We start from the raw sequence: 27,580 nt of genomic DNA on the forward strand, positions 1-27,580 counted from the left end.
AACATTTTAACTAAAGCCTTTTATTCTATACAACTGTGAAACATCATTTACCCTTCTGGCATTGCAGACTCTTCCATTAAAAACTTTCCTGTTACTGTGTTTTGGGATGGTTAGAAAGAAAAAGCAGAAGGAAAATTACAACCTTGGCTGATTTCAAACAAAAAATTACTGTGAGCAACTCCAATGTATACAATAGGACAGGAAGACAACCAGGAAACAAAACATAACCCAAACAGTGCCTACTGGAACAGACAAAGACCCTTGCTATTAATAAATACAAGTCAGGACAATTTACCAATAAAAGTTACAGTTCTGTTTAACCATTTAATTCACAAATAGCACTAAAAATGTGCAGTTAAAGCACAAGTGTGTCAAACTAAGCATACACAGAAATGGGGATAAAGAACTGAAACTGACTCTCAAAAGACAGGGGAAAAGACATGCTAGCTTAATTCTGAACCATGGTTTTGTCTAAGCAATGAGCTTGTTTTGCTGGGTTAAAAGTGCAGAAGGGAATGACTACTTTGACTATTTGACTATATTTTGACTATTTTTTCAAATAAAACATGATGAAAAATATTTTACTTTTTGTCTGACCAATACAATCCCAGTAATATAATTTATTGGGACATCCCTTAGGCCTCAACCTAAATCTTGATCACAAGATACAGGAAGGGCAAGAGCATGTGTCTCCTGAAGAAACTCCAATAATATACTGCCCCTTGAAGGCACTTGTGCTTCTGCTTCAGACAAGAGTCATTTCTACACCATTTCTCTAAGAGGATTTGTAATTTGCTCTGGCTACAAATGGTTTTCTGGGATATCCCCACATTTTCTCACAAAAAGCTGAAAGGCCCTTACCCTCCCTCCCCCCAATAAGTTAAACTTCTATAAAAGATTACCATGAGCCTATGACAGTCACAGATTTTTAGAAACAGCAGTGAAAACAAGATCTGCCTAAGTCTCTAACAAAAGAACAACTGCATATAAAACCTTGGAAAAGAAGAATCAGTATTTTTATCTCATGAATATGAAATCTGCTGAGAAGTTTCTAAAGTTTAACATTAAACATCTGAAGTTATATTCAGAATGGTTTGAAGTTTTAACAAAATGTCACATACTTTTGGAGCACAGTTACTAAAAATTAGACTAGTGTGTCTTTAGAACACCTAGGACAGTGCAGGCAGTAGTTATATATATTTAGAAAAAAATATCTAAGTTGCTGCAAAGCACGTTCACTCTATTATGATGCACAGCATCACTGGACTCACCCTGCTCTGATATTTTTCTAGTGTTCTTATTTGCATGTCAACAGCTCTCTAAAGCAATTAAAACAACTCTCATGTTAACCCTTGGCTTGCAATTAAATGGGCCCATTCATTCAAGTATGCAATACCTATTTTCTGGTGTTTTCTTTCCCAAATTTCTTTTAGTGGTAGAAATGCTTAAGTAACCCATGAGGAATCATTGCTGGAACTTTATGAATGGAATGTTTTAAAAATACCTTGTGTGCAGTTCTTAATTACATTGTGAACAGTGACTAATATGGACAAATCAGTTTGATACCGAGCATGAGCAAGATGAGGGGATTATGTTCTGGAAAAAAACCAAAAACAAAAAGGAAGAAGCAAAAGTCTGCACTGGGTTATCATCCACTCTCTGTACACCTCACACAACACGAACCACTCAGGGACCTCCCATCTCATTGACTGAGACTAGGACAGACTTTAGTTTAAGTCATATAGATTTTTTTTCCTCTATATTACAGGTCTATTAGTCACTTCAATTAAATGTTTACTTCCCGTCCATACTGAGGCATTAGAAGTCTCATCTACCTTAGGGGTTCAGTGGGTTTCTCTAGAACTACTCTTGGAACCAGCACAGTATGGTCAAGTAAATAATGACCCCTCTGGGTCTGCGCTGCCCTCACGTTGATTTCTGGCGGTAGTGAAGTGTCAGGTCCCCACCACTCTTCCAGATGAAGTGCTTTACAGTTCGAAGGTCCATGTTGGGGTCCAAAACCTGCACAGCAAACAGTCATCTTTTACTCCACAGGTCTGCTACACTTGCAGAAATTCTAAAAACACCCAAACCAAACACTCCAGTTTTCACAGTCCTAGGGGTGAACTGATACCAAGATGAACCATGCAAAGGCTCAGATTCTTCAATTAGCAACTGAACCCGATGCATTACTGAGAGATTTTAGCAGTGTAACATGTAACTTCAGACTACAACCACCTCCTCAGTACTTCATCTTCATGCACTTATTAGGCAATTAGTGGTTTTGGACCAATTTTAAAAACTGCTAAAAATGCAGAATTCAAACCATTCCAGAAACACTAAAAATACGACTCCGTGCAATTGTAATAAGTTCATTTGTGAGTATGAGTAAGTAATCCTGTAAAAGTCACAAGTCAGACCAAATTAAACAGGTTTACTATGGAAAATCTTTCACCTGCCTATATGCAACTGTCTGAAACTCGTGTCAGCACTAAGTTAACATGATGTCAAAACATTATCTGTTACCTTTAAAACTAAGTAATTCTATAGCATTTTTTAAATTCAGTATTCAAAAATTCACAACCAATTCACTGCCACCCCATGGTTTTGATCACAGGGAACTCACCTGGTCCTGGCACAGAAGTTCAATCTTCTCCTCTGCTAGCACAGCAATGTCCTCCTCCTTTTCTTGTTCTCCTGCTTTCTCATTGTTGGAGGAGCTCGTTGTCTGAGACTCATTATCCAAGTTGATGATTTTCTCATACACGTGTTCCATCACTTTTCTCACCTGAAGCATGTCACTGGCTGACAGTCGGTCTCTATAGGAGTTAGAGAAGTTTGTCAGGAAAAAACTTGAGAAACTCTATTTCTTACCTTCATAATACCTTAGTGTAGCAAGCTATGCAACTACACACATCATCTTTATATTGTCTAATAGTAATTATCAAGATCATCCAGAATACCATGATCATAACAGCAATTTATCCAGAGTCATACAGCAAAAAACTCAGAAAAGTGGTTAAGATATGCAAAAGACCAGATAAAAATCTGCATTGATTTCTAACCTACACAGCTCCCAGTTCCAGCTCATGTGACTGGTAGTACTAGTTAGCATTTCCTACTGTCAGCTTTTGTCCCTTTTCCTTTCAAAAAGCAGTTATTCATCTGTTAGCAACAGGAAACAAAGCTGTGGTTCTGAACAGAGTAACCATCTGTAAATTCATCTGTTTTCTGATTAAATACCACAAAACACATACTCATTTCAGTAGTTAGTTCTTAAGACATTTCTTAGCATAAACTTGAACAACTGTCTGTTGAACCCGAAACAAATCTACAGTTCTCTCAAATATTCTGATATAACTTAGTGCTTTAGAGCAATGCTGTTAAATGACTAAGAACTTCTAGAAATTCAAGCACAAAACAATTCTCTGGGAAATCAGTGAATTGGTTTGGTGGTTTTTTTCCCTGAGCTTGCAGGTTTTTTTTCTACAATTTTGATATTCAATATTGATAGTCGTATTTACATTACTTACTTTTTTAGAGTTTTTGCCCCTGACGATGAATGAGGTTGGAGGTAGAAGGGAATCTTATTGAACTTGGGCATATTTTTCTAGAAGGAAACAAGTTTCAGAAATGTTAATTTAGGATGAACTGTTATCAGCTCCTATTTGCAGCAGCTGCTATGTGAAGTATATTCAGCTCCTAATTATCAAAACCCATGAGAGATTCTTAATCAACATCCCCACCACAGCCAAATTACTCATACTCCTGAGACACTTCAATTTAGATGATGCACAGATCATCTAGCTTTTGAATATAAATTATCATTTATTTCAAAGGCAATTAGTATCAAAAGACAGCAGCAATATGAAGTGTATTCTCTGTTCCTCACTTGAAAAGGATACCAATTACGCACAGGACTTTGAATTCTTTATCTAAGACAGTGTGTCAAAAGAAATGGAGCAAAAATACCTTAACTGGACACATCAAAAAACGGTGCATCTTGAAGGGTCTTGATTACAGACCTTGAGACCACTTATTTTAAATACAAACAGTGCAAAAATTTAAAGTGTCATTTCAGATACTGCAAAGTTAATTGTAGTACATCCTAAAAAACTAAAAAAAGGCCAAACTTAGGCACCCAAAACTTACATCCACAGTGATGTCAATTACCCATTGTGGCACCGTTTCATTGAGAAGCATGGATTCGGTTTCACCTCCTGAATCCCGACACAACAACCTGAGACACACAGAAATTACCTTTATTGTAACAACAATTATTGTCATTTGCATTAAAAAGCTTTCAGGAGAGGTCCTGCCCTTTTAATGGGCAGGCAGCTTGAACTGTGTTAGCACCATGAACTTACTAGGGAAGAGATCACTTACTTTCTGTAAAGACCAGAAGGAGCTGTAGGAAGACAGATCCCAGAGCAGAAACAGGGAGTAGGATCTTAGGAGACTATGGCTATGACACAGAAAATTTGGGAAAGTACTTTGCTCTGGATTGTGTTATGTTTGTGTGTTGAAGTACAGAACTGTCAGGAGAAGGGGAAAGGCACCTGGCATAAAGCCATTCTCTTCTCCTTGGGAAAAACAAGCTCTGCATGTAAAGCATCTGCTAAGCTCTCACTAAAAGGAAAGAATAAAACCAATTTTAGGAAATGGGCACACGCCATGATGCAAAAAAGCCACATTTAATTTTACAAATTGCAGTAAGGTATTTTGTCAGAGTCCTGCAATCCACCTTTTAGGTCCCATAGGCATGGCTTGCTCCTTTCAATGGGGTCTTTTCAGTGTTCTCTTGAGGAGCAGCTGTGTAGCAGGTAAGATCCAGTACAGAATGGAGGCAGATACTAAGGCCCAGGTACAATGCAATACATTGATACTGCAGGTAAAAAAGTCAGTTTTCCAAGCTGAAAATGGTTTCCCTGTTTTACTGACCGGTTTATGGACTGAAAGTTACATCATTCTGGGACCTGTTCAGCCTGGGAAACAAAACCAACAAATCAAACATTCCCCACCCCATAAATTTAAAATCCACTATCTCAGTAAATATCAAACAATTCACAGGGTTTGCAAGCTCAGCACTTGTTCTGCAGCACTATTAAAGTGTCTCTGATGTATCACATACCATAGCTAGGTTTTTCAATGTAGAATGAAAAGAAGTGTCATCAGTACACACCCATTGCAATGCAGAACCCGAGTCCTAATCTCTGGCAGGAAGGAGCATTCTACTGGATCATCAACTATAATTTTGGGAGCAGAAGCCAGCTCTCCAGTGAGTAACAGCTCCTGAGTAACTAATACTCAAAGATCAGCATAATACACTCACAGGAAAAGTTCCATAAGAATCCAAAGCAGTAAAACTTCATTCTAAAGCACATCCTAGTTTATCAATTTGCAGAAAGAAGGCACCCAAAAATATCACACACAATTAAGGACTATACACACAGCTCCTACTGCTTTAAAACCTCACACCTTGTTGATGTTCATACTCATAGGCTCAGTTGGATAATGCCAAATTATCAACACCTGCTTATTTTGCCTGTTGAGGGCATGTCTTGAATGTACAGAACAGATCCAAATAACATTTTTATAGCATTCCTGCTTGCACTAAGAAAGGGATTGCTCAGCCACTGGATTTATGTTTGTCAGTTTTTATACCTGAACAAAGTGCGTCCTCCAGCCTCACCAAAAATAACTGGTGTATGTGGTGGCACTTGGAAATATCCATTTCCTTTCTGGACTCTGTTCTCCTGCTCCCCATTAACTGTAGGAAAAAAACCCACATAAAACAGCAGTGAGACTGCACTAGGCCTTAAAATTGGGCACACATTCCACCTAGAGCAAATGTATCCAGTAAATTAAGATCATAAGCTTCATAAAAAACAAGAAAAGCCCTATTTCCAAGACAGAGCAAGCATATAAAAAGAAACACTAGAGAGTAACAAGACCAATAAAGGTTTGTGAAAGGCCTATTTCAAAAGCCTTTGAGGAGAATAGAGCTCAGGAGCCCAAAACCCGATGATGAGGTTTTTTCCATTTCTTTTGTCAAACTGAACAATACTAATATTAGAAATCAACTAAGGAGACTCTGCTGAGACAAGACTGTTCTTCCCTCTACAGTGACAGTACAGAACTCTGAAGGGTGTTTGCACTGCTCTTCTACCTGGATTTGCCAGATGTCAAAACAGTGTACCAGGAATGCTCAGACTCAGTGCCTTGAAGCTCCTGGGTTATATTTATTATAGCTAGCTACAGCAGCATGGCCTTCAAACACTGAAGAACCTGATTCCATATCAGGTTGATAGGACAAGATTAAGAAAAATCAGCATTATTTATGCACCTCTTGAACAGTGCAGCTTCTAATCAGTAGGTAGCTTGAAACAATGCAGAAGAATTTGGATGCCTGACTTGCACTTGGGAAAAATCATCTTCATTACACTGTAGCATCTCATTACTGTATTTGAAGAGATGTTGAATTCAAGCAACATTAAGAAATTTAAATGGCACAGACTCATGAGATGAATGGTTCCTCAGCTTTCTAACCAGAAACACATGCAGTCAAAGAAAGGTCAGAAATTGTAATAAGCAAAGAAACCAAAACCAAAAATCTATATTGGAACGGGTAAACATGATACTGAAGTTACAGCAAGTGAAAAATCCTATTGTTTGAAAGATTTCTTCATAACAGTTCTCTGAACAATTGAGAGGAACAACAGTGCACATATTTCGTGTTTACTTAAATTTGTACCTCTACAAAAACACCAGTGTCCAACATGTACACTTCAGCTTCCTAAGTCACTGCTCAGTGCCAGTTCCCTAAATTTTTTTTCTTTTGGAAGGGCAATTAAAACTGTTTCTGCTGTGAGTACTCCAAACATTCCACTGATCCACAACTCTACACAGGAATAAGCAGTGCAGCATCAATAATCCAACACCACAAAAGCCTGTGGGTGACACTTCTCATACCTTGTCTGGCTCTAAGCTGCAAACTTAGTCTGAGAATCAGCAGCTGAATCCAGAAGAGTCTGCCAAGTGCTCTAACCCTCCATGGGGACCAGTTTTGAAAGAAGCAAGCATCTAATTCTTGGCACAGTCTCATCACAAGTCAGCAAGATATGCTGAACGTACAGTTTTCTTAATTGCATCATCTGTCTATAGAAAGTAATTTCTTAATCACCAAATATGAGACTTTTCAGTCAACTCTGACCTGGGTTGAATGGATTTCCAGCTCAGGAGTTACAGTCTCTTATTTTGCCAGATTCAGCCACTTTCCTACATTTCACATGGCTGTGGTTTTCATCCAATGCCTGATCAGACTCAGCATTCTTACCTAAAAAAGGCATTCTAAGGTGTTTTCTACAGAGCTACTCAATGTATTGTTACATAGAATGTATTTTTTACAATAAAGCTTTTGTTTTATTTTGTTCACAATACCTAGAAGAAAACTGGAATTATGTCAAGAGAATACTTCCTAATGTTAGATAATTGAATTATTGTTCTTTACTGTCATTATCTAGAGTTTCTTTTCCAACTCAAGCTTCAGTTTGCCAGTAACTGTTTTTCATCAAGTTTTTGTAACTTCAGAATCATTTATTCACCCACTTTTTTTACCGACAGACTTAAGATTTTTGCTGATATTTTCAGAAGTACAACACACTTTCTGGTGTAAAGCAAATTTAGAAGTGCTAAAAAATGTTATGTCTATAATGCATAGACAGATAGGTGTAAGACAGCAAATCATGTTATCTATTTAAGAAACAGATATATAAACAAACAATGTGTGGACAAATACTAAAAAAGGAAAATATTAAAGTATTAACCATGGTTTATCTCATTTTCTTCTTCATCCACTGGATTGATGTGTGTTCTAGGCCAATACTCCAGAAGTGCTTGCAGCAGAAGCCCTCCAAGGTTTACTGTCAAGACATAGTGAGGCAGAACTTCAGTTACACAAAAAACATGGGCAACAAAATAATCTCCATTTGATCCACAGCTGAAAATTCCCCAAGAGTCTGAGCAGTTCTGTTCCCAAAGCAAACTATTTATGGGCACAGAAATCTGCTTGTCACAAGCTGAGAGCTGCATGTTACAGTCTTTCAGGAAAAGCTGATTTTAGAATCCCTGCTGTTGGATCACTCACGTGCTTTAACATTCTTTACAATAAGTTATAATTACTTTTTCCCTTTTGCTCCTTGAAGGTTTAAAACAAAATTAAATGTAAAACCTGAACATGAGTGTTTCAGAATAAAAGGGAATATTGTCTTTGGAGAATTTGCTACAGAATTTAGTATTAAGAAAATAAGCCCCAAAATCCAACCAGATACTGACATATGTGGCACTGGAATGCTTCAAAACATATATACTGGAATTTATTCTGCTTTTTTTGTTAAAATAAAACACTGATATTAGTTAAAACTTACATTTTGGATCAGAACCATCTGGACTGCTAAATCCAGCATCCTTTGCTGAAACCCAGGCTGCAAAGCAGTCACTTTCATCCAAAGTAATTGTCAACATCTGTTGGCAAAAGACCACGAGGAATTAATAGTTGTTTTGGATTAAACAAATCTATAAATTTCTAATTTTTTCCATACTTAGCTGGGAATACAAACCAAAGAATTTCTAAATGCATGACAGCACATTTTGTTTACCAAACTGTATTAATTCATAATTGGAATTGGTGGACTATACCACAAGCAAAAAATTAATTAAAAAAATCTGTTATTCAGATTATTACAAACAGAGGTAAAATTTGCTGTTTTACTTAAAAACAAATTTAACCCATCAGACAAGCAATGGGTGTTCTTCTAAAGTTAACAAACTAAAACCTTTTTGAACAAACAATATATGAAAAAATATGAAATATGACATTAAAACAACAGATTTAGGAGTGGTATCTCACCCCGGTTTTCAAGTCCACTGAGAACCAGTTTGGCACATAGACCATTTTAAATCTCTTCTTAATTTCTTCTTCAAAATCTACTTTCCCAAGGTCTTCAACTTTACATGCCTGTACACCAGAAGAAATGTACAAGTACTGAGTCATATCAACACCTCAAGTCTTTTACTTGATTTTCATATACACTTGGAATGATTGTGACTTATGATCCCTCCCTGAGCACTGCAGTCCAAAACCATACAAGTCAAAGGTTAAATCTTTCTCAAAAAATTGAACTATAGTTTATATGGTAAGCAATTTTTTTTTTTTTTTAAATCTCTGAAGTAGTGGCATCAAGCCAGCAGAGAGGTTTGGAAATATTACTTCAGATTACTAGAAAATATTTTCCCTATCACTGAGTAGACTGCTGTCTTCTAATACCCTCTGTCATTCCTCTCCCCATCAGCAGCAATATTTCAGTACTCTCCATCAAACACCAGTATTTGCTGCACATCAAGCAACAAATTCAGCTCAACTACTGCAATGGGAACAGCTGTGAGTGAATTTCTGTGCAGATGCTTAATTTCTGTTTTATTTCATATAAAAATGTCAGTAAAATTTTTAATAAAATGTTCATATTTTATTTTAAGTGCTCCTAAAGTAATTCTGTTAAAATCCAAATTATTATAATCCACTTGCCAAGTCATCCTGAAACACTTGTTTTAAGCAAACACTAAGGATTGCAACCTTGGAATTTATTCCCTCAAAATCCAGGAAAAGTTACAGGAAGCAAAGACTGAAGGGTGCAGCTACAGGTAGGAAAATCTCCCTCTTTTCTTCCAGCATCCTCAATAGAGAGTCTCAGCTTCTGAGTGCAAGGATCCTACATGGAAGGCAACACTCTGAACTGGCCAATAATCCCATCTCTACAGTGATTATGTATTTAAACACATTAAGTGACCTTTCTCACAGCCTTACTAAGAAAAAAAAAACCTGAATGAAAGTAAAAATTAACATCAGCATTTGACTTTGGTCCTGAGATCTAACACTGCACACTTACATACACACTGAAATAAAGAAAAGCTATTAACTTTTAAAAAAAAATAATCTAGATAATATTTAGTATAAATCTATATCCTCCAACCTAATTTCTTTTCTGCTTCAGTCAACAACTCAGTAAGTTGCCTGAGCATGCTTTACCTCCTTATTGATCTTGGCTGGTGCACTGCACAGTTCGAGATGAAGAAAATATTTAGAATTTAAACAGGCTTTTGCCAGAGACTAAATCCCACTGGTGTGGGATTTGAGTCCTTCCTTTCTGCACTCTTTCCCCTCTCCTCTAACCAATCATTAGGTAAAGCACCTTAAAATGTCACACCAAGTCTCCCTAGGCAACACAAGGCAGGAGCCAGGCTTCCTTCTGTTCACCTTCCTGCCATTCCTGCCTTACCAGCTGACACAAGCCCTCTTTGAAACAAACCCCCATCAAAACAGAAACATGTCAATACTGGATCGGATTCAGGTGAATGCAGGTATCAGCCTCACATCAGGGACAGCTACAAAAAAGCTCAGAAATGCCCCCTCCTTTTTCAAAAGGCAAACTTTCCATGATGTCCTGAGACAGAAAGATGATTGACTTTCTACCAAAGAAATCTCCAACACTAAAAATACATACATTAAAAAAGTGGCACAAAATAATTAATCATCCAACAGTAGAAAATCTGAAATTACATCCTTACCTTCAAGACATCCCAGTATGCCACATTATTATTTGTATCTTTGGTTAATATGTGTCTCTTGTCATTAAGAATGTGGCACTGAATAATACTAGCACCCCCTGGCAAAAAACCAAGAATTAAGGTTAGTACTGCCATTATTTTTTCCTAATATCACATTAGATTAAATTGCATAGCATGACATACGCCGTTCTTTGGTTTCAGTTTTTTTGTGTAAGGCTTGGATGTCACCAAGGTTTAAACACAATGTTAACTGTAACCAACACTGGATAGACAATAACCACATTGTTCTGCTTGAAATCATAGCATCAAGTTGTTAAAAACCGGAGTCAATCTTAAAGCTCTATCACTTGTCCTAATGATAACAGATTTTACAAGGTCTTCTGAAAAACAGTTGTTTACCTTTTATAACTTGGTCAGGCTGTGTACACAGGGGTGGTATGGGATTGGTACAATCATTATCATAATCTCCTGATGCTCTAAAATTATGGATTCCTTTCAAAGTCTAAAGAAAGAAGGAAAATAGTAACATTCATAATCAGCTATAAACTCTGCTTTTATCTGTGAGTAACAACTGCCAGTTCATGCTGCTATTCAGATGTTAACAATCCAGTTTCAAGAAAGATAATTTATTCCTAAAAGTACCATAAATAGAGAGCAATGAAAGTAATTCAAAGCTTAATACCTTTTGATCAATTTCAATATTAGTATTTTACGATTTAAAGAAAGCTTACAGATCACAGCACATCCCAGTCAAATTGAAAGCAACAGCCCAACAGTTCCCAAACCAAGACTGCAAGTTCCATACTCAACTGAACTCACAAACTGAAATATATCACTTACCCATTTATTCACAGAGGATTTAGTTGTTGCAACCCAAAGTGCTGGAGGAGGATCAGCTGATCTATCAAGTTCCATCTAAATAATGAAACAAACTTTTAGTCATGCTTGACTTATTTTCCCTTTGATAATTGTCTTGCAAAGATCTGCTCCCATAATTGAAACTGTCTTAGGAACAGCACTACTTTCAGTTTACTGCAGAAATACAAAGTTTAAAAGATGAAACTTCTGAAAATCTAGAGGAATTATTACAAATATTCAACAAATGAATTGTAGACATGGGTAATAGTAGATGCAATGTGTATTAACACACAGTAGTTAAAGTTGTTTCCAGCATGATGCAATCTTGTCTAATGGACAGTTTGGTAAGTACAGTGTTTTCTCAGTTACTTTGTATTCAGACAATTCATATGGTTAAAATGAGAATGTAAGAAGTTCTGTACTAATAGAAAAAATAGCAGAGCTTTATATACTTGGGTCTGCCATTACATTTCTCAGATTAATGAATCACTGTAGCCAAGATTAGAGGCCCCTTCTGACCTCTGTACAGCTGACCAGTGCTTTCATTTTCCATTTTGAACTGAAATTTCTCATATTCTGACTTTTCCAGAACTAAATTAACATATACAGGATTTTTTCTTAACACACTAAGCTAGAGTTCACTCACAAGGAAGCCAGGCTGTTTATATCTATTGGTATTGGTTTCAATTGAACACTCCTTATAAACCTGCAGGTTCCAAAGGTCATGTCACTAAAGTTACAGACAGCAAAAAAATTCAAAAAACAGTCTCTTTGAAAGATTCAGACTTGTGCAGGCAAACATCATGTTTAGGCATTCAAAAAACCTATAATCAACTTTACTCCTGGTTCCCATGAGTATGTAACAGATCCTAACACAGTCCTGTGCACATATGCATGCTGCTGCTAAGAAAAACCAATTTTTGTACAAAACCATGGCAATGCCAGCTCAGGCTTCTTAAAACTATACTAAAGCCTGGTAAACCCAACTTCTCATGTCTGAAGCATATTTAATTTCAGTAATATTTGAATTTGCATATTTTAAGTAGCTGCCAGGCATCCATCTTCTTCAGACAATTCAACTTTAGGTGTAATTTAGGAGACGAAGCCAATCTGCTGAAGATGTGGTATAATAAACACTTGTTAGCCAATGTGAATTCTTTAATCAATTTATACCTCAAGCCACTGTTTCATGAGACAACATACAAATACCCTTTTATACTGTGAGGATGACAGAACATTGGCACAGGATGCCCAGCAACATTGTGAATTCTCCATTCTTGGAGATACTCAAAAGCCATCTTGATGTGGTTCCAGGCAACTGGCTCTTGAGCAGGGGAGAGGGAGTGGACCAGATGAGCTTCAGACATCACTTCTAACCCCAAACACTCTGCAATTCTCTGAATTAAACTCAATTACCTTAAGAACTGGTGCCTTTTCTTCACAGATCAGCACACGGATATCAGGATTTCGTAGATCTGTACAATAAATCTTCCTGTCTCTTCCTCCTGAATAAACATGAGTGAAGGCTTCATTGACCTGCAGAGCCCAAACACCTTCATCATGGACTCGGTATGTGGCTATGCATCTCTGCTGCCCAAGGGACCACAGGCGAATAGTCCCGTCAGAGCTGCCTGAAAGACACTGAGCAACAACGAGCACACTTCAATTAAGCAGGTATTTAAGTCTTTGAAAATACTTTTTCCCCATAAAAAGCTTTTATAATTCATATGGTTATTTTTCCATTAAGATGGTGCTAAACAGGTAACAACTCTAGTCACAATTTCCAGTATTTTATGTAAACAACCTACTCCATACCTAGATGAATCTGTAATAAAAACAACTTTCACCCATCCAGCCTCACTGCCTTAACCACTAAATATCTGTAATACTTGTTAAGCTACCTTCTGTAACCTATGACATTAAATTACATTGATATGGACTAATGATGTTTCTGCTCTCTGTAAAATGCCTTAGTCTCAGGTTAAAGCACATACCTGGGTGCCATCTCTGTTCAACAACAAAGCTTTGACATTGTCCGTGTGCCCTTTGAGTTTCATCAGTTTTGCACAAGTCCTTGGATCCCACACTCTTAGAACCTATGGAAATAGACATTGGATAACTGGCATTAACACCATTCTTCCCACCAATGTGTTACCCCTGCAGTAATTAAGCCTTTGCAAATGAATCAACCCTTATTTTGAACACATGGACATCCAGCACAGAAAATATATGTCAGAACAAGACAGACAACTATATCTTATGCAGCTCTAATAATCAGATTCTCTTGATTTTAATTTAATTTGTTCTGGTTTCTTCTGTCTAAAAGAAATTAAAGAGTGGAAGTGACTGGAAACAGGACAGTGTTTCCAGATGCAGGCAAAAAAAAGCAATTCTGAGAATCCTCTAATATGCTTCACTGGTGTATCCTATTTTCATTTTTATATTGTCTTGGAAATAAAATTCTCTCAAGGTTAGATTAGGTAAAAGAAAACAACACAGAGACTTAAGCCTGTTTCACCTTCCTTTACAACAAGGAGCAAGGGCTGTCTTTTGGGAACACTTGAGCTTCATTAGCTCACTTCATTTCCCACTTCCTGCAGGGATCTCACAAATTGCTGGCACCTTCTCTCCTACCTGCAGCAACTGCTTCAGTCTTGATAATCATCTGAGTCATGTGCCCTCAAAAATCAGAGCTCTTGTGGGGAAATGTAACAATCTCTGACAAAGAGGGTTACACAAGATGATCTGATTGTCTCCCCTATGTATTAAAGCTCTATGGATACATCACATCTTCAGCCTGAGGCAGGATTTGTATCCTACACTTGGCACTCCCACTTAAGAGAAGCGTCTGCTCTCAGTACTGAAAACACAAAAGCTGCTACAGACATGACATTGAAAATGAATCAAATTGTCTCTTTGTACTGAAATCAAACTGAAGTGAAATGAACCTTACCGAATTTTGCTTACCTTTTCAGTGGACCCTGATACAATAACTGTTCCCATTTGATTCATTGCAAGGCTGTAGATTGAGTCTTTGTTCCCACTCAGGGAAGAAGCTATTTCAAAATAAAATTCACATTTTCAATTTTAACGCTGTCATTTGAAAAACATACTTATTCACTCAAAATGGGTATTTTAATACCCTTTGACCCATGAAAATAGTGCTTCTCTGCCCTGTATATAGAGCTGCTTTAAGAAAGACAATGTCAGACTAATGCTAGAAAAACCCCATTCCAATTCTTCATCTACTACTGCATAAAAACAAAATAACCCCTCAGATTTATGGTCATTACTATCTTGGCACCCTTTTGGCACCACAGTTCTGTGCCAGGGCCATCAAGCTACTCTTGGTCAACTATTTTATTGGAGTATGACACTTTGTGAGCTTGTAATACACAGCATTTGGATTTAAAGGCAGAGATTTTTTTCCAAGCCAAGTATCAGTAAAATTCTACATTTTGTATTAAAGGCTCCTCTCCTAGTTCAGCAGAGATGCAGAGAAGTTACACTGCAGCACTGAAATGTGGTGAGTATGGATGCTACCTCTGCATTTATGAAAGCCATATGGCAGCTCCTTAGCATCACACCTACCATCAGAGCTGAAGAATTCTACACCATCCAGCCTAACCCACTTTTGGAGATTGAAGTACCAGTCCCTCAACTGGGAAAAGCACAGACACAGCAAATGAAAATCATCTATTTAGAGAGCACAATCAGGCATTTCATCAAGCCTCAAATCCATACCATCAGTATGCCAAGAAGGCTAAGAATAGCAACAAACTGCATGGCCAGCAAAAACGTGAAACTTCACACAATGATTTATTTATATGATGGAGCTGAGTTTCCAACACGGGCTTTGTAACCTAATATCATAATGTAGTATCACATTTTGTCACAGCAGAAGAACCTGTGTCAGGGGAGGTTTAGGCTGGATATTATGAAGAAGTTTTTTTCCCCAGAGGGTGGTTGGGTACTGAAAAGGCTCCCCAGGGAACAGTCACTGCCCCAAGGCTGCCAGTGCCCCAGGAGCGTTTGGACAACGCTCACAGGCATAGGGTGGGATTTTTGGGATTGTCCCATGCAGGGTCAGGAATTGAACTCAATGATCCTTGAGGGTCCCTTACAATTCAGGATATTCTATGACTATGAAGAATGATGCAGCTATACTTCAGGGTCCTCTTAGCCACTGGTTATAGCATCCAAATGCAAACTGTCAAATGAAATCTATTATTTGGAGCTAAAATAAAGTGAGTCTTCCACTGTCCCCAGAGAACAGCTAAAAGCAAAACACAGAACTGAAAACTCTTGAAGGTTAGCACACTGTTCAACAATCATAATAAATTAGGAAAGGATAATATACAGAGTTATCAAAAGCTGGATAGCAGGAATAGGAAAATCTCAAATGTACAGAAGCAAAATTTATGCCAGAACAAAAGCAAAGCTCAACTTCATCCTCTTCTGGAAGGGACTACCTCTCAAAAGCTAAATCTCTCCACTTAATTTGAATTATAGCTCGGCTGACTGAGACACTCTTTAAAAATGGGCTTCCCTCTTAATGCTGGCTTGTGTACACTGCTTCCAGGTAATCAGATAGGAAACTAATGCACAAGAACAATTTTCATTTGTAATCTGAAAAAATCCATACTGCTTGAAAGGACTCAGGAAAACAGGTTCTGTGAGGACATATACCGTGTTCTTTCCAACAGAAACACTATTACTGGGGAGCACTAAAATGAAAGAAAAAACTCCTCTGCTCCCTCTTCCTGCCCCTTATGAAATATTTGTGTTCCTACCCTAGAAATGCAAATTTCTCCCCATCACCTTAGAGGTAACGTCTCCACTCCCATTTGATCTTGGGTTCAAAACAAGCATCAGCTCCTCAGTACTCCCCATCTCCCATTTCTGATTCACTTGAATAATTTAGGCTCTGTATCACTGTTACAGCGTACAATAAATGTTTTTATGTTTTTTTATTATCCCACTACTGAGTTTTCCTGTGAGCTCACAAATAAGTTCTTCCTTCAAAAACTCTTTGTTCAAGTAGAAGACAGCAAAGCTGACAGTTATCAGCAAAGTTTGGCTATAAAATAATTCTACTTTCAGTGAAAATAAGAAAGAAATAGAAGGATTTTATACTTCTGGGAAAGATAAGGTAAATCACTTTAGTCATGTGCCATCCCAATACCATTCTGCAGTGCAACACAGCTCACTAAAGCCATCTCTCTTCCAACAGCTACTCAGACATGTCAGCACAAGGCTATACTTGAATTAAAAAGTTCTTCAGACAACAAATGCAAAACTGACAGTTCTGCCCAGCAGATGCACCTTTGGTTTTAGAAGCTACCAAATCTTTAAAATTAATCACACCTTTCAAAATCAGCCCAACACAGTAAATAAAAAAAGCCACACCAACACAACTACATGCCTGCCTCTTATTTATAGAATCACATATTCTTGAAATGTCTTAGGAATATGTTGTGCCAATTCCAAATTTTAGTTTTGCAGATTTTCCTTGAGTCATTCCTAACCTATGACTGATGAAGCAACTAGTCTTATTTAAAAAATTAAGATGTGGTAGTGTGCAAGATAGTTCTGCTCTTTCCCAATGCGTATGAGAATCTGCTATTGTTTAAACACCTACCAAAGTGTAAAATGAAAGAGGTCTGTCACTGTAAACACAATTTTTCCAACCTACCTAACCAAGCAGCAAAGTACACTGTGGTCACACTAGACCCTCTTTTTCAAAAAAAAAATACTGTAAAATAGCAAACACAAACCAGGATGCCATGACCCAGATCTATGCTATTCACTCAAATCCAACTGAACCTCACGGCTAGTGACACTTCCCAGAAGAGAAACTTAACCAGCTCTACCCTGACCATTCTGAAAAAGGCAGTGTTGGAATTGCTGTATAAAGAAAGATCTCACAATTTATGTAATGCCGTTCTGGGAGAGAGAAGGAGGAGAGGTGACTTTCTAAAAGATGATGGTGACATTGAGAATTAACCCTGATGAGGAGAATCTACAGTTTGCCCTTGCCTTTTAATCTCCAGTGAGTTAAATCTCACCAGTATGTCATCCTTGTATCTAGTCAGTGCTTTGTGTTACTCTGTATGGTTTTTAGTCCAGTTTATATAGAAACTATTCTTCTGACAGATTGGATAAATGTATCAAGGAGCTGTACTGCCTGTTTTTTCAGCATCTATACAAGCAAAAAGAAATCCCAAATTATAATACATAGAAAAATATAGGAGCAAATAAGCTAAGGAACATTCATATAAAAGGTTGGTTGAGAAGCTAAAAGCTTCTCAAGTTAAAGCTCTATCAAGTTGCAGAGAAACCAGCATGTCACAGTTCAGGAGAAACAGTTCAAAGAGACTTGTCCTCCATTCTAAATGCCATGACTGTTGGCTGCTCTAGATTTCCAGCTATTACATAACACAACAAATGGACTGATTGCATACAAAACCCACCTTCAAATTTCTTGCCCATTTTTTATGTACAGATAGAAACAGCACCCACAGTTTTAAATTCATCTCACAGATCGCCCTACTCAATAAAATGCATTGCATTTGCCTCCCCAGCCCAGGTACCTACTTGTGACAGTGTTATTTGAGGCAGTCAGTGCTGTGAGAGTATTTACATCCCAGAGGAATATCTGTCTGTCCAGCCCAGCAGATGCTACCAGCTCCTTATCTTTTGCATATGCTAAGGCTTTCACATAGTCCTACAATAAAATGAAAGTAACAATATGAATCAACAATGTTATCCTTTTGAAGTCTACATCTCAATAATTGTAAGAATGGCAGTGATCACACACAGTATTTACAGATAATATTTTTCACCTTATGCGTCCTTAGTGTTGACATGCAAAATCCCTTATGTGCATTCCACACTTTAACAGTAGTATCTGAAGAAGCAGATATCACTAAATTGGAAAGAATAAAGACTAAATTTTAATGGCTTATATATTACTTTAGGGCATATTCGTAACTACTCTAATTTGTTTTTCAGAAAGATTAAAACAATCATTTATATACACATTTCAATTTTCATTAAAACAGCTGCTCACAATTAAAAAAAATTTACAATATACATCACAAATTAATTTTACATGCTAAGAAAAGATGGAAAATAATTAAAGCAGCAGATAATTTACTTGTATACAGTTTCTGAATACTGTAGTTCTGAAACTTTTAAGTACTTACATGTTTTGCCATTGCAGCAGAGCACAATGTCATTTACCCAATCTGTGTGATGTTCCATAGATGCTATATAAGGGTCTTGCTGCAAATTAAGAAAAAAATAAGCTCATCACCAATGGAGAAGATTGTGACTATCAGACCCTGTCATGATATTATCTTCAATCTGCATATGGATCCAAAGTTCCCTAATTATTTGAAATCACTATTTCAGAACCTTTTTGTGATAGAACTATACAGTTACGTAAGATACCACAGTATGAACAATTATCAAAAGGATTTTGTGATCACAGTAATTGGCAGCTGTTAAAAACCATCACATACAGCCCTGGAGGCAGCTTACCAGCAGGATAATTTGGAAAAAGTAGGTTTAGACACAGGAACCCCCTCCTGACTGACCTTGTGCTGATTGACACTCCATATCCTTATGATGGAGTCCCGGCCTGCCGTGAAGAGTCTGTTTAATGCTGGGTCCAGCTGAAGCGCATTTACCCCGTTGCGGTTGTACTTCTCCACTTCATCTCTAATCACATAGGAGACCTAAAACACATTTGCACAAATCCAATTATGGTATTAAGATACTGACCTGGTCATAAAACCTGAACATCTAATTTCATCTTTGTGAGGTTCTTGAGTAAAAAAATATGAAGAGTTTTACAAGCATTGTCTGTCAGTTTGAGAGTTACCAGCACCAAAGTCATTTGGCCCCAAAAATGGGGAAGAGTCACAGAGAAGACTCAGCAGTGATAGAACTGGAGCCCAAAAGAGTGTTTTAATCGTTACAACTTAAGCTAAGTTAGACCCAGAGAATCCTCAGCTCAGTTCCCTGCTGTGTGTGTATATTCTGGGTGATCTCAGACAACACACTGAGTCTGTGTCTCACTTCCCAAGTGGGTTCCACAGTTTCTTTACCTGGGATGCCAGTATTTCCCAGCCTCACAAAGGAGAGGATATGGTCACCATGGCTCACGAAGCACTGAAAGACTGCAGATACAAATTCAAGCTATTTCAGGTGTCACTATTATTTTTAAACCAATTTTTAAAGAACTACCTACCTGCCAAAATAATAAGAAACTCAAACTCTTACTGCTCTTTCAGGTAAATTATTCCATTAGTTTCTTCCCTCCATGTTTGACAGTACTGTGTGTAAAGGTTATTTCATGGATTTGTTCAGAAAAACTAAAAGGAAATTTCAAGAGATCCTGAAAGGCCACAGCAGTCTCCATTATTAGTATTCAGTAAATACAATTCTAAGACACTACAGTTTCTTCAGAGCTACTGCACTCATTTTCCTGATCCCTGCATTTACACAGGGCTTACACACTACTCTGAGGAAAGCCCTCACACTGAAGGAAAAGGAGGGGAAGATGCCAGTTATGCATCTTCCCAGATACTGTAAAATATAATCAGAACAAGGTAAAATTTCATGCTTGGTATAATCAAATCTGCTCAAAGCAGGAATAATTTGGATACACAAGTGCCAGTGTTTTGAGAATGCTTGTAAGGAGTATTCCTGGGCTAGAGATCTGAAAGCAGTTTGTCACTTCAGTAACTGTGTTAAAGTAGTATAAAGAAAACGTTTTCCAGATCAGATCTCAGTGACACAAAATAAAACCAACAAAGGAAGATGTTGAGTGGTCCTTATCACTGAAGAAATATTTTACAGCAGCTCAGATTCCATACCATGAGAACTGCCAGGTCCATGTGGTGAATGTGGGCAACACCTCCACTGAATTATCCCATCCCCTGGCAGCACAGCCAGAGAACTAATGCTTCCAGAAAACACGTGTCCAGTGCTATTCTTTGTTTGAGAAAGAGCTGGAGCAGCTCTACAGACCAACACTGGATGATGAAAATTAAGAGCTTCCTGAATCCTTCTGCCTCAACACTCTCCATTTACCATTCCACAAGTCCTTCACTACATTAATGTTATGTCCCAATGCTCTTAAAAGACCCTCTCAGCCACTCTCAGCCCTTTTATTATCACAGCTCATCCTCACAGTTTTAGATCATGCCCTCATTGCTGATACTTTCAGCTTCTCTCACCCATTCCAGACTCATCCATAACGTTCTTGCTATCCATGCTCAAGTTTCCACCTACACACAGCTCCAGAGACACTGCTGAAAGAAGGCACCATCAACCACGCAGAAATGTTATGTTAAAACACTTCAAGTACTTGAGGTATTATTTTTTTGTGAGATGTAGGGAGCAAGATGTTATGTACCACTCCTTACCTGGGCTTAATCATATCATGTCTATATTGCTGAAAGACCCGCACAGAATATATGCACGAAATAATGTTAGAGTCAAAGTCACAGTTTAACATGATACAAACACAAGGCAAAGGGATGGCCATCAAATTCATGCTGCTGTCAAACTCTTTGAATAAAGCCAATGAAAACACTCAGTTAAAAAAACTAAATGTGAGCAGCTAAGACAAACACAGAGGTCAGTAGATCAAATGTGATGTTACTTATTATAGAGAACAATATTCTCCTGACACAGTATCAGGCTCAAGATCAGCACGGCCCTTCACCTCTTGTTTTCCCAACTGCTAGCAGAATATTCTTTGAGAAATCTGCAATTTTTGGATTTGTTCCTCCTCTGCCAGTCACCTCCCATATTTGTTATATTTTCAGGTATAATTTAAGAGCTCCTCATTCCACTCCTAAGTTAGATTGTCAAACTATGTTAGTCACCTAAGCACGGTAACACTTATGCTTTTTGCACACAACAATGTTACTCTTTCTAATTTAACAGAGCTCAAGAAAAACACAGCCATAAATATTTAAAAATGCAAAAAAAAACCCCCAAATGATGGCTTACTTTAGTAAATAAGGTACTTTTCATATATGATTAAAACTTTCACAGGACTTTGGAAACTGAGTTATATTTCTACATTAATCTTGATGGAATTAAAGTCAACTCAACCAAATGCTGTTTTTCCCTCACACAAAAACATAAGAGAGACTGACAACCAGTTCTCACTACCACCAGTATTGAAATATTCAAAGTTAATTTGCCCTTTATTCACTTTAATGACTTCCACATATTAATTTAGTCAAACATCTCTTGGCAAGTATTGTTTTTATTTTAAAAGAACTGGGACAAAGAGAGAGGTTATATTGTTTCAGGGTTATTGTTCCATGGTAGATCTGAGCTGGATCTCAGCAGCAGTTGAGCAGGAAACCCAACATCATTCTTCTTTCTCCCTGTGAGAAACTTGAGAAAATAACTTTGCTGTAACAACTGAATTAAACAAGATTAAAATCTTGGGAGTAAATACAAGAGATATTTGATGGAAAAAAAAATATGGCAAAACAACAAAAAGAGCTTGACACAAAATTCCCCAGTAGTGACTGCTACTGGTCACAGAATTCAACCAGTTACTTTAGTCTCTCCTCAGACTTATAATTTTACAAAGTATTATTTACTGTCCACAGAAGGAATAGTATACTCGTACGGACAAACTGTCTTAAAAACTGAAGGAGTATTGGTAAGAAGAAAAATAAATATCTATTTCATTAGGTAATGATAACTTCTTCCATGGCAAGAAACAATGACAGATATTTTTCAATCAGAAAAGTAATTCTAATCCAAATTAAGCATGGTCTCTAATTTTTTATTTTTTAAATTTCTAATACTATGAGGACAAAGAGAAAATTAAAATGAGAGAAAATTATTCTGTGGTCAGCAAGTTGATGGGACACCACACCAACATTTCAAATGAACACTGCAATTTGAGCAGTTGGCTAAGGACAAGGCAAACCATTTGTCCTGAAAACAGTATGAGCTGAAAAGGATTACAACAAAAAATGTGCTCTCCAGCTCATTTTGGAAACCTATGGATATCCAAGTAACTGCCAGTTGCTTACCCTTAAAACACTTAATAAATGTATTTTCTCATCCAAAATAAAGTGTTAAATGGTCCACTCCTGCTAACCAGTCATTGAGGCTGAAATAAATGTCTTGTATATTAACAAAACAAGAACAAAACACACAGCACACATGGCTGAACTAAAAATAACCCCATGAGACATTTGATGCACACCACATGGAACCCTTTGGAATGGGAGGTATAACATGAGAAGCATCCAGGCTTGTACTTAAATGCATTAATTCAATATTAGCATAGAGGGGAAAATTAAGGGCTCCACAAAATCTGTTGAAAGGCTGTTGAAATGCATGGGGTACTTAAAATACATCAATAAGAGCAACTTGACTAAAAGAGCTGACACTTGTATAACAATGGTGGACACGCAGCCAAGCCCACAAAATCAAAACATTCACTAATAAGAACAGAAGATTGCTGATAATCCATATGTGGTTCTCCATTATGTTCTTATTTGGGGGGAAAAATGGTGAGAAAGTGCTTTTTTGGTTGGTTGGGTTTTTGAGTGTCACTTAGCATAGAATTAAGAAATATTAGTAGATTTAGTATGTATATGAAACAAATACAAAAACAAAGCACATATTCAAGCATGTGTGTACACAAACTTATCTAAATAATACAAATGCAGTAAAGTTTTGGTTGAGGAGAAGCTGCTGTGATAAAATTCACCTCTGCTCTTGAAGCACACAGATTTTCTCACTGCAGATAAAGTACCAGATTCTGTCTGGAAATGGTGATCCCCCAGGAAGTGAGAGCTCTGAGTTCTCAGTGGCATTTGCTCCACACAGGACAGGCTGGAGCACATCCCTGCTGTGCCCTTTCCATCAGAGCACACAGAGCCAGGGGCAAACCACAGACACGATAATGGCTGGGATATAGATCACCATGGCTTTATTGCCACCATGGTCTGGGAGGGGCAGGGTTTGTGGGATATGTAAGATTTTACTACCAACCAAAGGCTTTCACATCGACACTGCTGCAGCTTTTAGAAACCCCCATAATGAGTAAGAATCTTCCACAGCATCCGTGCACAAACATCCCAAACATCCACTCATTATAAAGAGTTTATGGGATTCAGTACACTAAGTGGATCAGGATTAACCATTTTAATGACTACCTAAGAGCTCCAGAGATAAAGCTACTGCCAACAAATACATTTTGGCAGAGAAAGCCAAGTGAATTTCTTGCAGGACTTACAGTGTGTTTCCTGCATGGATGAGTGTATCAGATGATGTGGGATCATGTTACCCTTGCTACATTACATGCCTTATAACAGATTTTATCTTCATAGTGGGTAAAATCTGCTTTTAAAACATTCCACCAAACCATGTGGAGGAAATAGGAACCAGCTGAGCTCCAAGGACACTTATTCCTTGTTTCTAAGTGAGCAATTAAAAAAAAAAGGTATTTCTCAAAATCATGGAAGGGTTCCATGAGATCTGAATTGCATCAAGAATGAGATAAGCAGAGGTAAAGCACCTAGTAAAACAAAACAAATTGCTTTACTATCTTGGTGGAGCATATGCATCCCTAAAAATATGGCTTTTAATTAAGGTGACTATTTGAATTTTTATCCAGGTCTCCAGGCTCTAGAATAAAAGTAATGGAAGGCATTAAGAAGCTCATTTTTATCCTTTTATGATGGAATCAACATACTGGCTATTTGTTTGCTTAAGCATTATATATTAAATAAATATATTTGTAACTATAATTTTTACATTTATTAAGTAAAAAAATGAAAATAACAGATAAAATCTAGTAAGCTGCAGTATTAGTGCACAAATATGAAAAATTCAGTTCAAAAAGATCATAGTGGATTGGGTTGGAAAGGACCTTAAAGACCATGTCATTTCAACCCCTGCCACAGGCAGGGACACCTTCCACTAGACCAGGTTGCTCAAGCCTCCATCCAGCCTGTCCTTGAACACTTCCAGGGATGGAGAATAAGATTTTCTTATTCTGTACAAGACTTAAAGACAAAAAGTCCTTAAAATTCATGCAATCATAAGGGTGCTGATCCTTATATGGCAAAATTCACATGTGTTGTCAACAGGTTTTGGGTGCAGGGGTAAATTTATTCTGGTCGAAGCAAGTTTGGGAGAGCAGTTACAATGCTACCCCTCCAGGGCAACTACTTCAAGGCACCTGCTGAAAAGTGGCTTCCCCTTGACTTAATTCCCAGGACAACATCTGAAAGCTACAGCACACAGACAACAGCAGTGTCTGACACATCTCTGCATCCTCCTTCCCTTCCCAAACCACACAGCTTTGCTCCTGCATCCTTCAGAAAGGCAGGGCTAAGCTTAACAAATGCCTGACTCCCATTTAAAGAGTTAAACTTCTTTCCTTTTTCTATGCATGGAATTTACTTTGAGGCCTAAAACATCCACTCTGATTAAACCCTTAGAAACTACAATTATATGCAGAAGCACCCTAAACTGACTATTTTGGATGGCTTTGCTTACCAGTAAAACAGGTGCATCCAAGCTAATAATAGTTCTGATTTCCATAAACTTCAACCAGCTCTCCTACCACGTAAGGAACCAAGTTCCTCCATGCTTGAGAGGCGTCTTTTGTAAAAGCCTCTTCTTCCAGCCTCATAGGTTGGGAACAAATTTCTCCAACTCTATCACAAAAACTTTATGTAGAAGCACCCTAATGCTCAGCCATTGGGGAGTAAAATAAATCACAAGTGGTTTTATCATTCCATTAGCAGCTGATGGATAAAACAGCCACTTAAAATTCATTTCCTGACACTAGCCAAGCAGGTGAAATAGTAAGAATCAAGAAAAGAATCCAGCTTCTAGCCAAGCTTTATAAATGTTCATCATGGAATTGTTTGGGTTGGAAGGCACCTTACAGATCATCTCATTCCACCCCCTGCCATGGGCAGGGACACCTTCCACTATCCCAGGTTGCTCCTAGCCCTGTCCAAATTGGTCTTGACCACTTCCAGGGATGGGAAGCTTCTCTGGGAAACACAACCAATCTAGATCTAAAGTTACAATGCACTGCTGAGACGCAGATCAGTGTCACGTACATCCACTGTCATTAGTACGTGAAGTGAAAAAATACCACACAGAACAATAAGAGCAGACAAAACATCGTAAACCAGCACAAAACCACCTGTAAAAACAAGCTTTTGAGCTAAGCAATGCCTGGAGAACAAATGTAGTAGTAAGAAAAGATAACAATGAGCTCTTTGATGCACGCTGCTGTCAGGGAAATACTACTTCATAAATAGGAGTACATCAAACAAATATCAAGATATAATAAAATCCCCCTCCTTAGGGGTGTAACCTGCAAAAACTCGTCTATAGCACAGGCAATTAAGTCAACAAAGGGATATTATACTCTAGATTCTTTGTATTTTAAAGCATATCCAGTTTTTTTTCTGGCAAGGTAAGGGAATTCTTTATATAGAATTGAGAGTGCTTCCCTTAACCACAGAGAACACTAAATGCTCTGAAGAGATGTACATTTCCTCTGTGTGATAAATGATGTGTCCAAAAGCCAAACCCACCTCTGTTTTGAAAGCTCCTAATGCTATTTCAAGCCTAATCAATATGTCATTTGATCACACTAGATATGTACAGCTCAAACTTGCACTTGCCACTAGGCAGCTTTGCACATTGATAAAGCATTAAGTCTCTTCCATCGTGAAAGCTGTAAAAACATTTAAAGGGCTGGCAGTATCACAAACAAGAACAAAAGTGTTGGGGACCATAAAATAAAACCATTTTCATGACTTTTACTGTTAAAGAGTCTTGACTTTTTATACACACTTCAATAATTCCAGTGTCCGCCACGGCTACAACAATCTACTTGTAGCTATACGTGAGCCTGAACCACAGGATTTAATTCTTCCTCAAGTGTGCTGAGAATGTCTACACCCTGTAGACATTCTGACTGCCTGTGCCATGGGTTTCCTTCAACAAATGCTGCCTGGAGCAGGGAAGGAATACTTCAGAAATTTGAGAAGATAAAACCCTGGTCCTTGCTCGTGTGTGCAAAGGGCCAGAGTGTTTTACACAGACTAAGCAGAAATAGGATGTGAAGCAGATCACAAAGTCATGGAATGGTTTGGGTTGGAAGGGACCTTGAAGGTCACCCAGTTCCAACCCCCTGCCACGGGCAGGGACACCTTCCACTGGACCAGGTTGCTCAGAGCCCCGTCCAACCCGGCCTAGAAAAATTCCACGGAAGGGGCATCTACAGCTTCACTGGACAAACTACTCCAGCGTCTCACCACGCTCGCAGTAAAGAATGTCTTCTTAAAATCTCATCTAAACCTACTCTGGCACCGGACACAGCCGAGACAGCGGCGGCAGGACCCTGCAGCCCTGCCGCTGCTGGGAATTCACGTTACACCAAAGCAGGTCCGGGGGCACCGCTCTTTCGGTCTCAATTTACCTCCCCCCGTGCTCTGCCGCTTTTGATCTGAGCTGCTTCATCTCTGCCTTCTGCGGGCTGCAGAACTCGACCCCGTTCGGCAGCGAGCAGCAGCTCATCCCCCTCGGTGCCTCAGGCGGCCGCTCGCCCCCGCCACAGCGGCCAGCGGAGGCGGGGGAGAGACCCTGGGGGCGTGCGGCGGTGCCTCCCCTCACCGCAACGCTGTTGTGGGAGAGTGGGCGACTGCGCTGCCGTAGAAACCCCCAAGACCTGACACCCCGCAGCCGCTGGCGTGGCCCGCGAACCTCCGGGCTCCCCTTGAGCCGTCCTGGCCCCGCCGTGCCCTCACCTGCACTTTCCGCCGCCCCGCCGTGTTCTGCCGGTGATGCGCCGCCATCTTGCATGTTGACACTGTGGCGTCATGTCCGACCGGAAGTACCAGCCCCCTCACCCGGCCCGCGCGAGGCTTTTATACGCGAGCAGCAGGAGGGGGCGTGGCCGGGGGGCGTGGCCAAGGGGGGCGTGCCCCGCGTTCCCGCCCAGACGCGGCGCCCGCCATGTTGCCGCCTCATGAGGCCTCGCCTGAGCCGTGCCTCAGGGCGGGTCGGGTCT

General features: G+C 38.7%; 1 protein-coding gene across 1 annotated transcript; it reads right to left on the reverse strand.

Annotated features, from left to right (window-relative positions):
- On the reverse strand, nucleotides 1-27,422 carry WDR48 (WD repeat domain 48). Its single transcript, XM_048319024.1, has 19 exons — nucleotides 27,318-27,422; nucleotides 19,083-19,223; nucleotides 18,690-18,768; nucleotides 18,327-18,409; nucleotides 18,079-18,208; nucleotides 14,449-14,537; nucleotides 13,476-13,577; nucleotides 12,898-13,122; nucleotides 11,464-11,538; nucleotides 11,023-11,125; nucleotides 10,624-10,721; nucleotides 8,909-9,016; nucleotides 8,427-8,523; nucleotides 7,827-7,922; nucleotides 5,665-5,770; nucleotides 4,153-4,240; nucleotides 3,534-3,610; nucleotides 2,627-2,819; nucleotides 1-2,022 (listed from the first exon to the last, which is right to left on the reverse strand). The coding sequence occupies exons 1-19, from the start codon at nucleotides 27,363-27,365 to the stop codon at nucleotides 1,927-1,929; spliced, it is 2,034 nt and encodes a 677-aa protein (XP_048174981.1). The 5' UTR covers nucleotides 27,366-27,422; the 3' UTR covers nucleotides 1-1,926.
- Nucleotides 27,423-27,580: the final 158 nt, after the last annotated feature.

Source organism: Corvus hawaiiensis, chromosome 1 (assembly GCF_020740725.1).
Source record: "Corvus hawaiiensis isolate bCorHaw1 chromosome 1, bCorHaw1.pri.cur, whole genome shotgun sequence".
Classification (NCBI taxonomy): domain Eukaryota; kingdom Metazoa; phylum Chordata; class Aves; order Passeriformes; family Corvidae; genus Corvus; species Corvus hawaiiensis.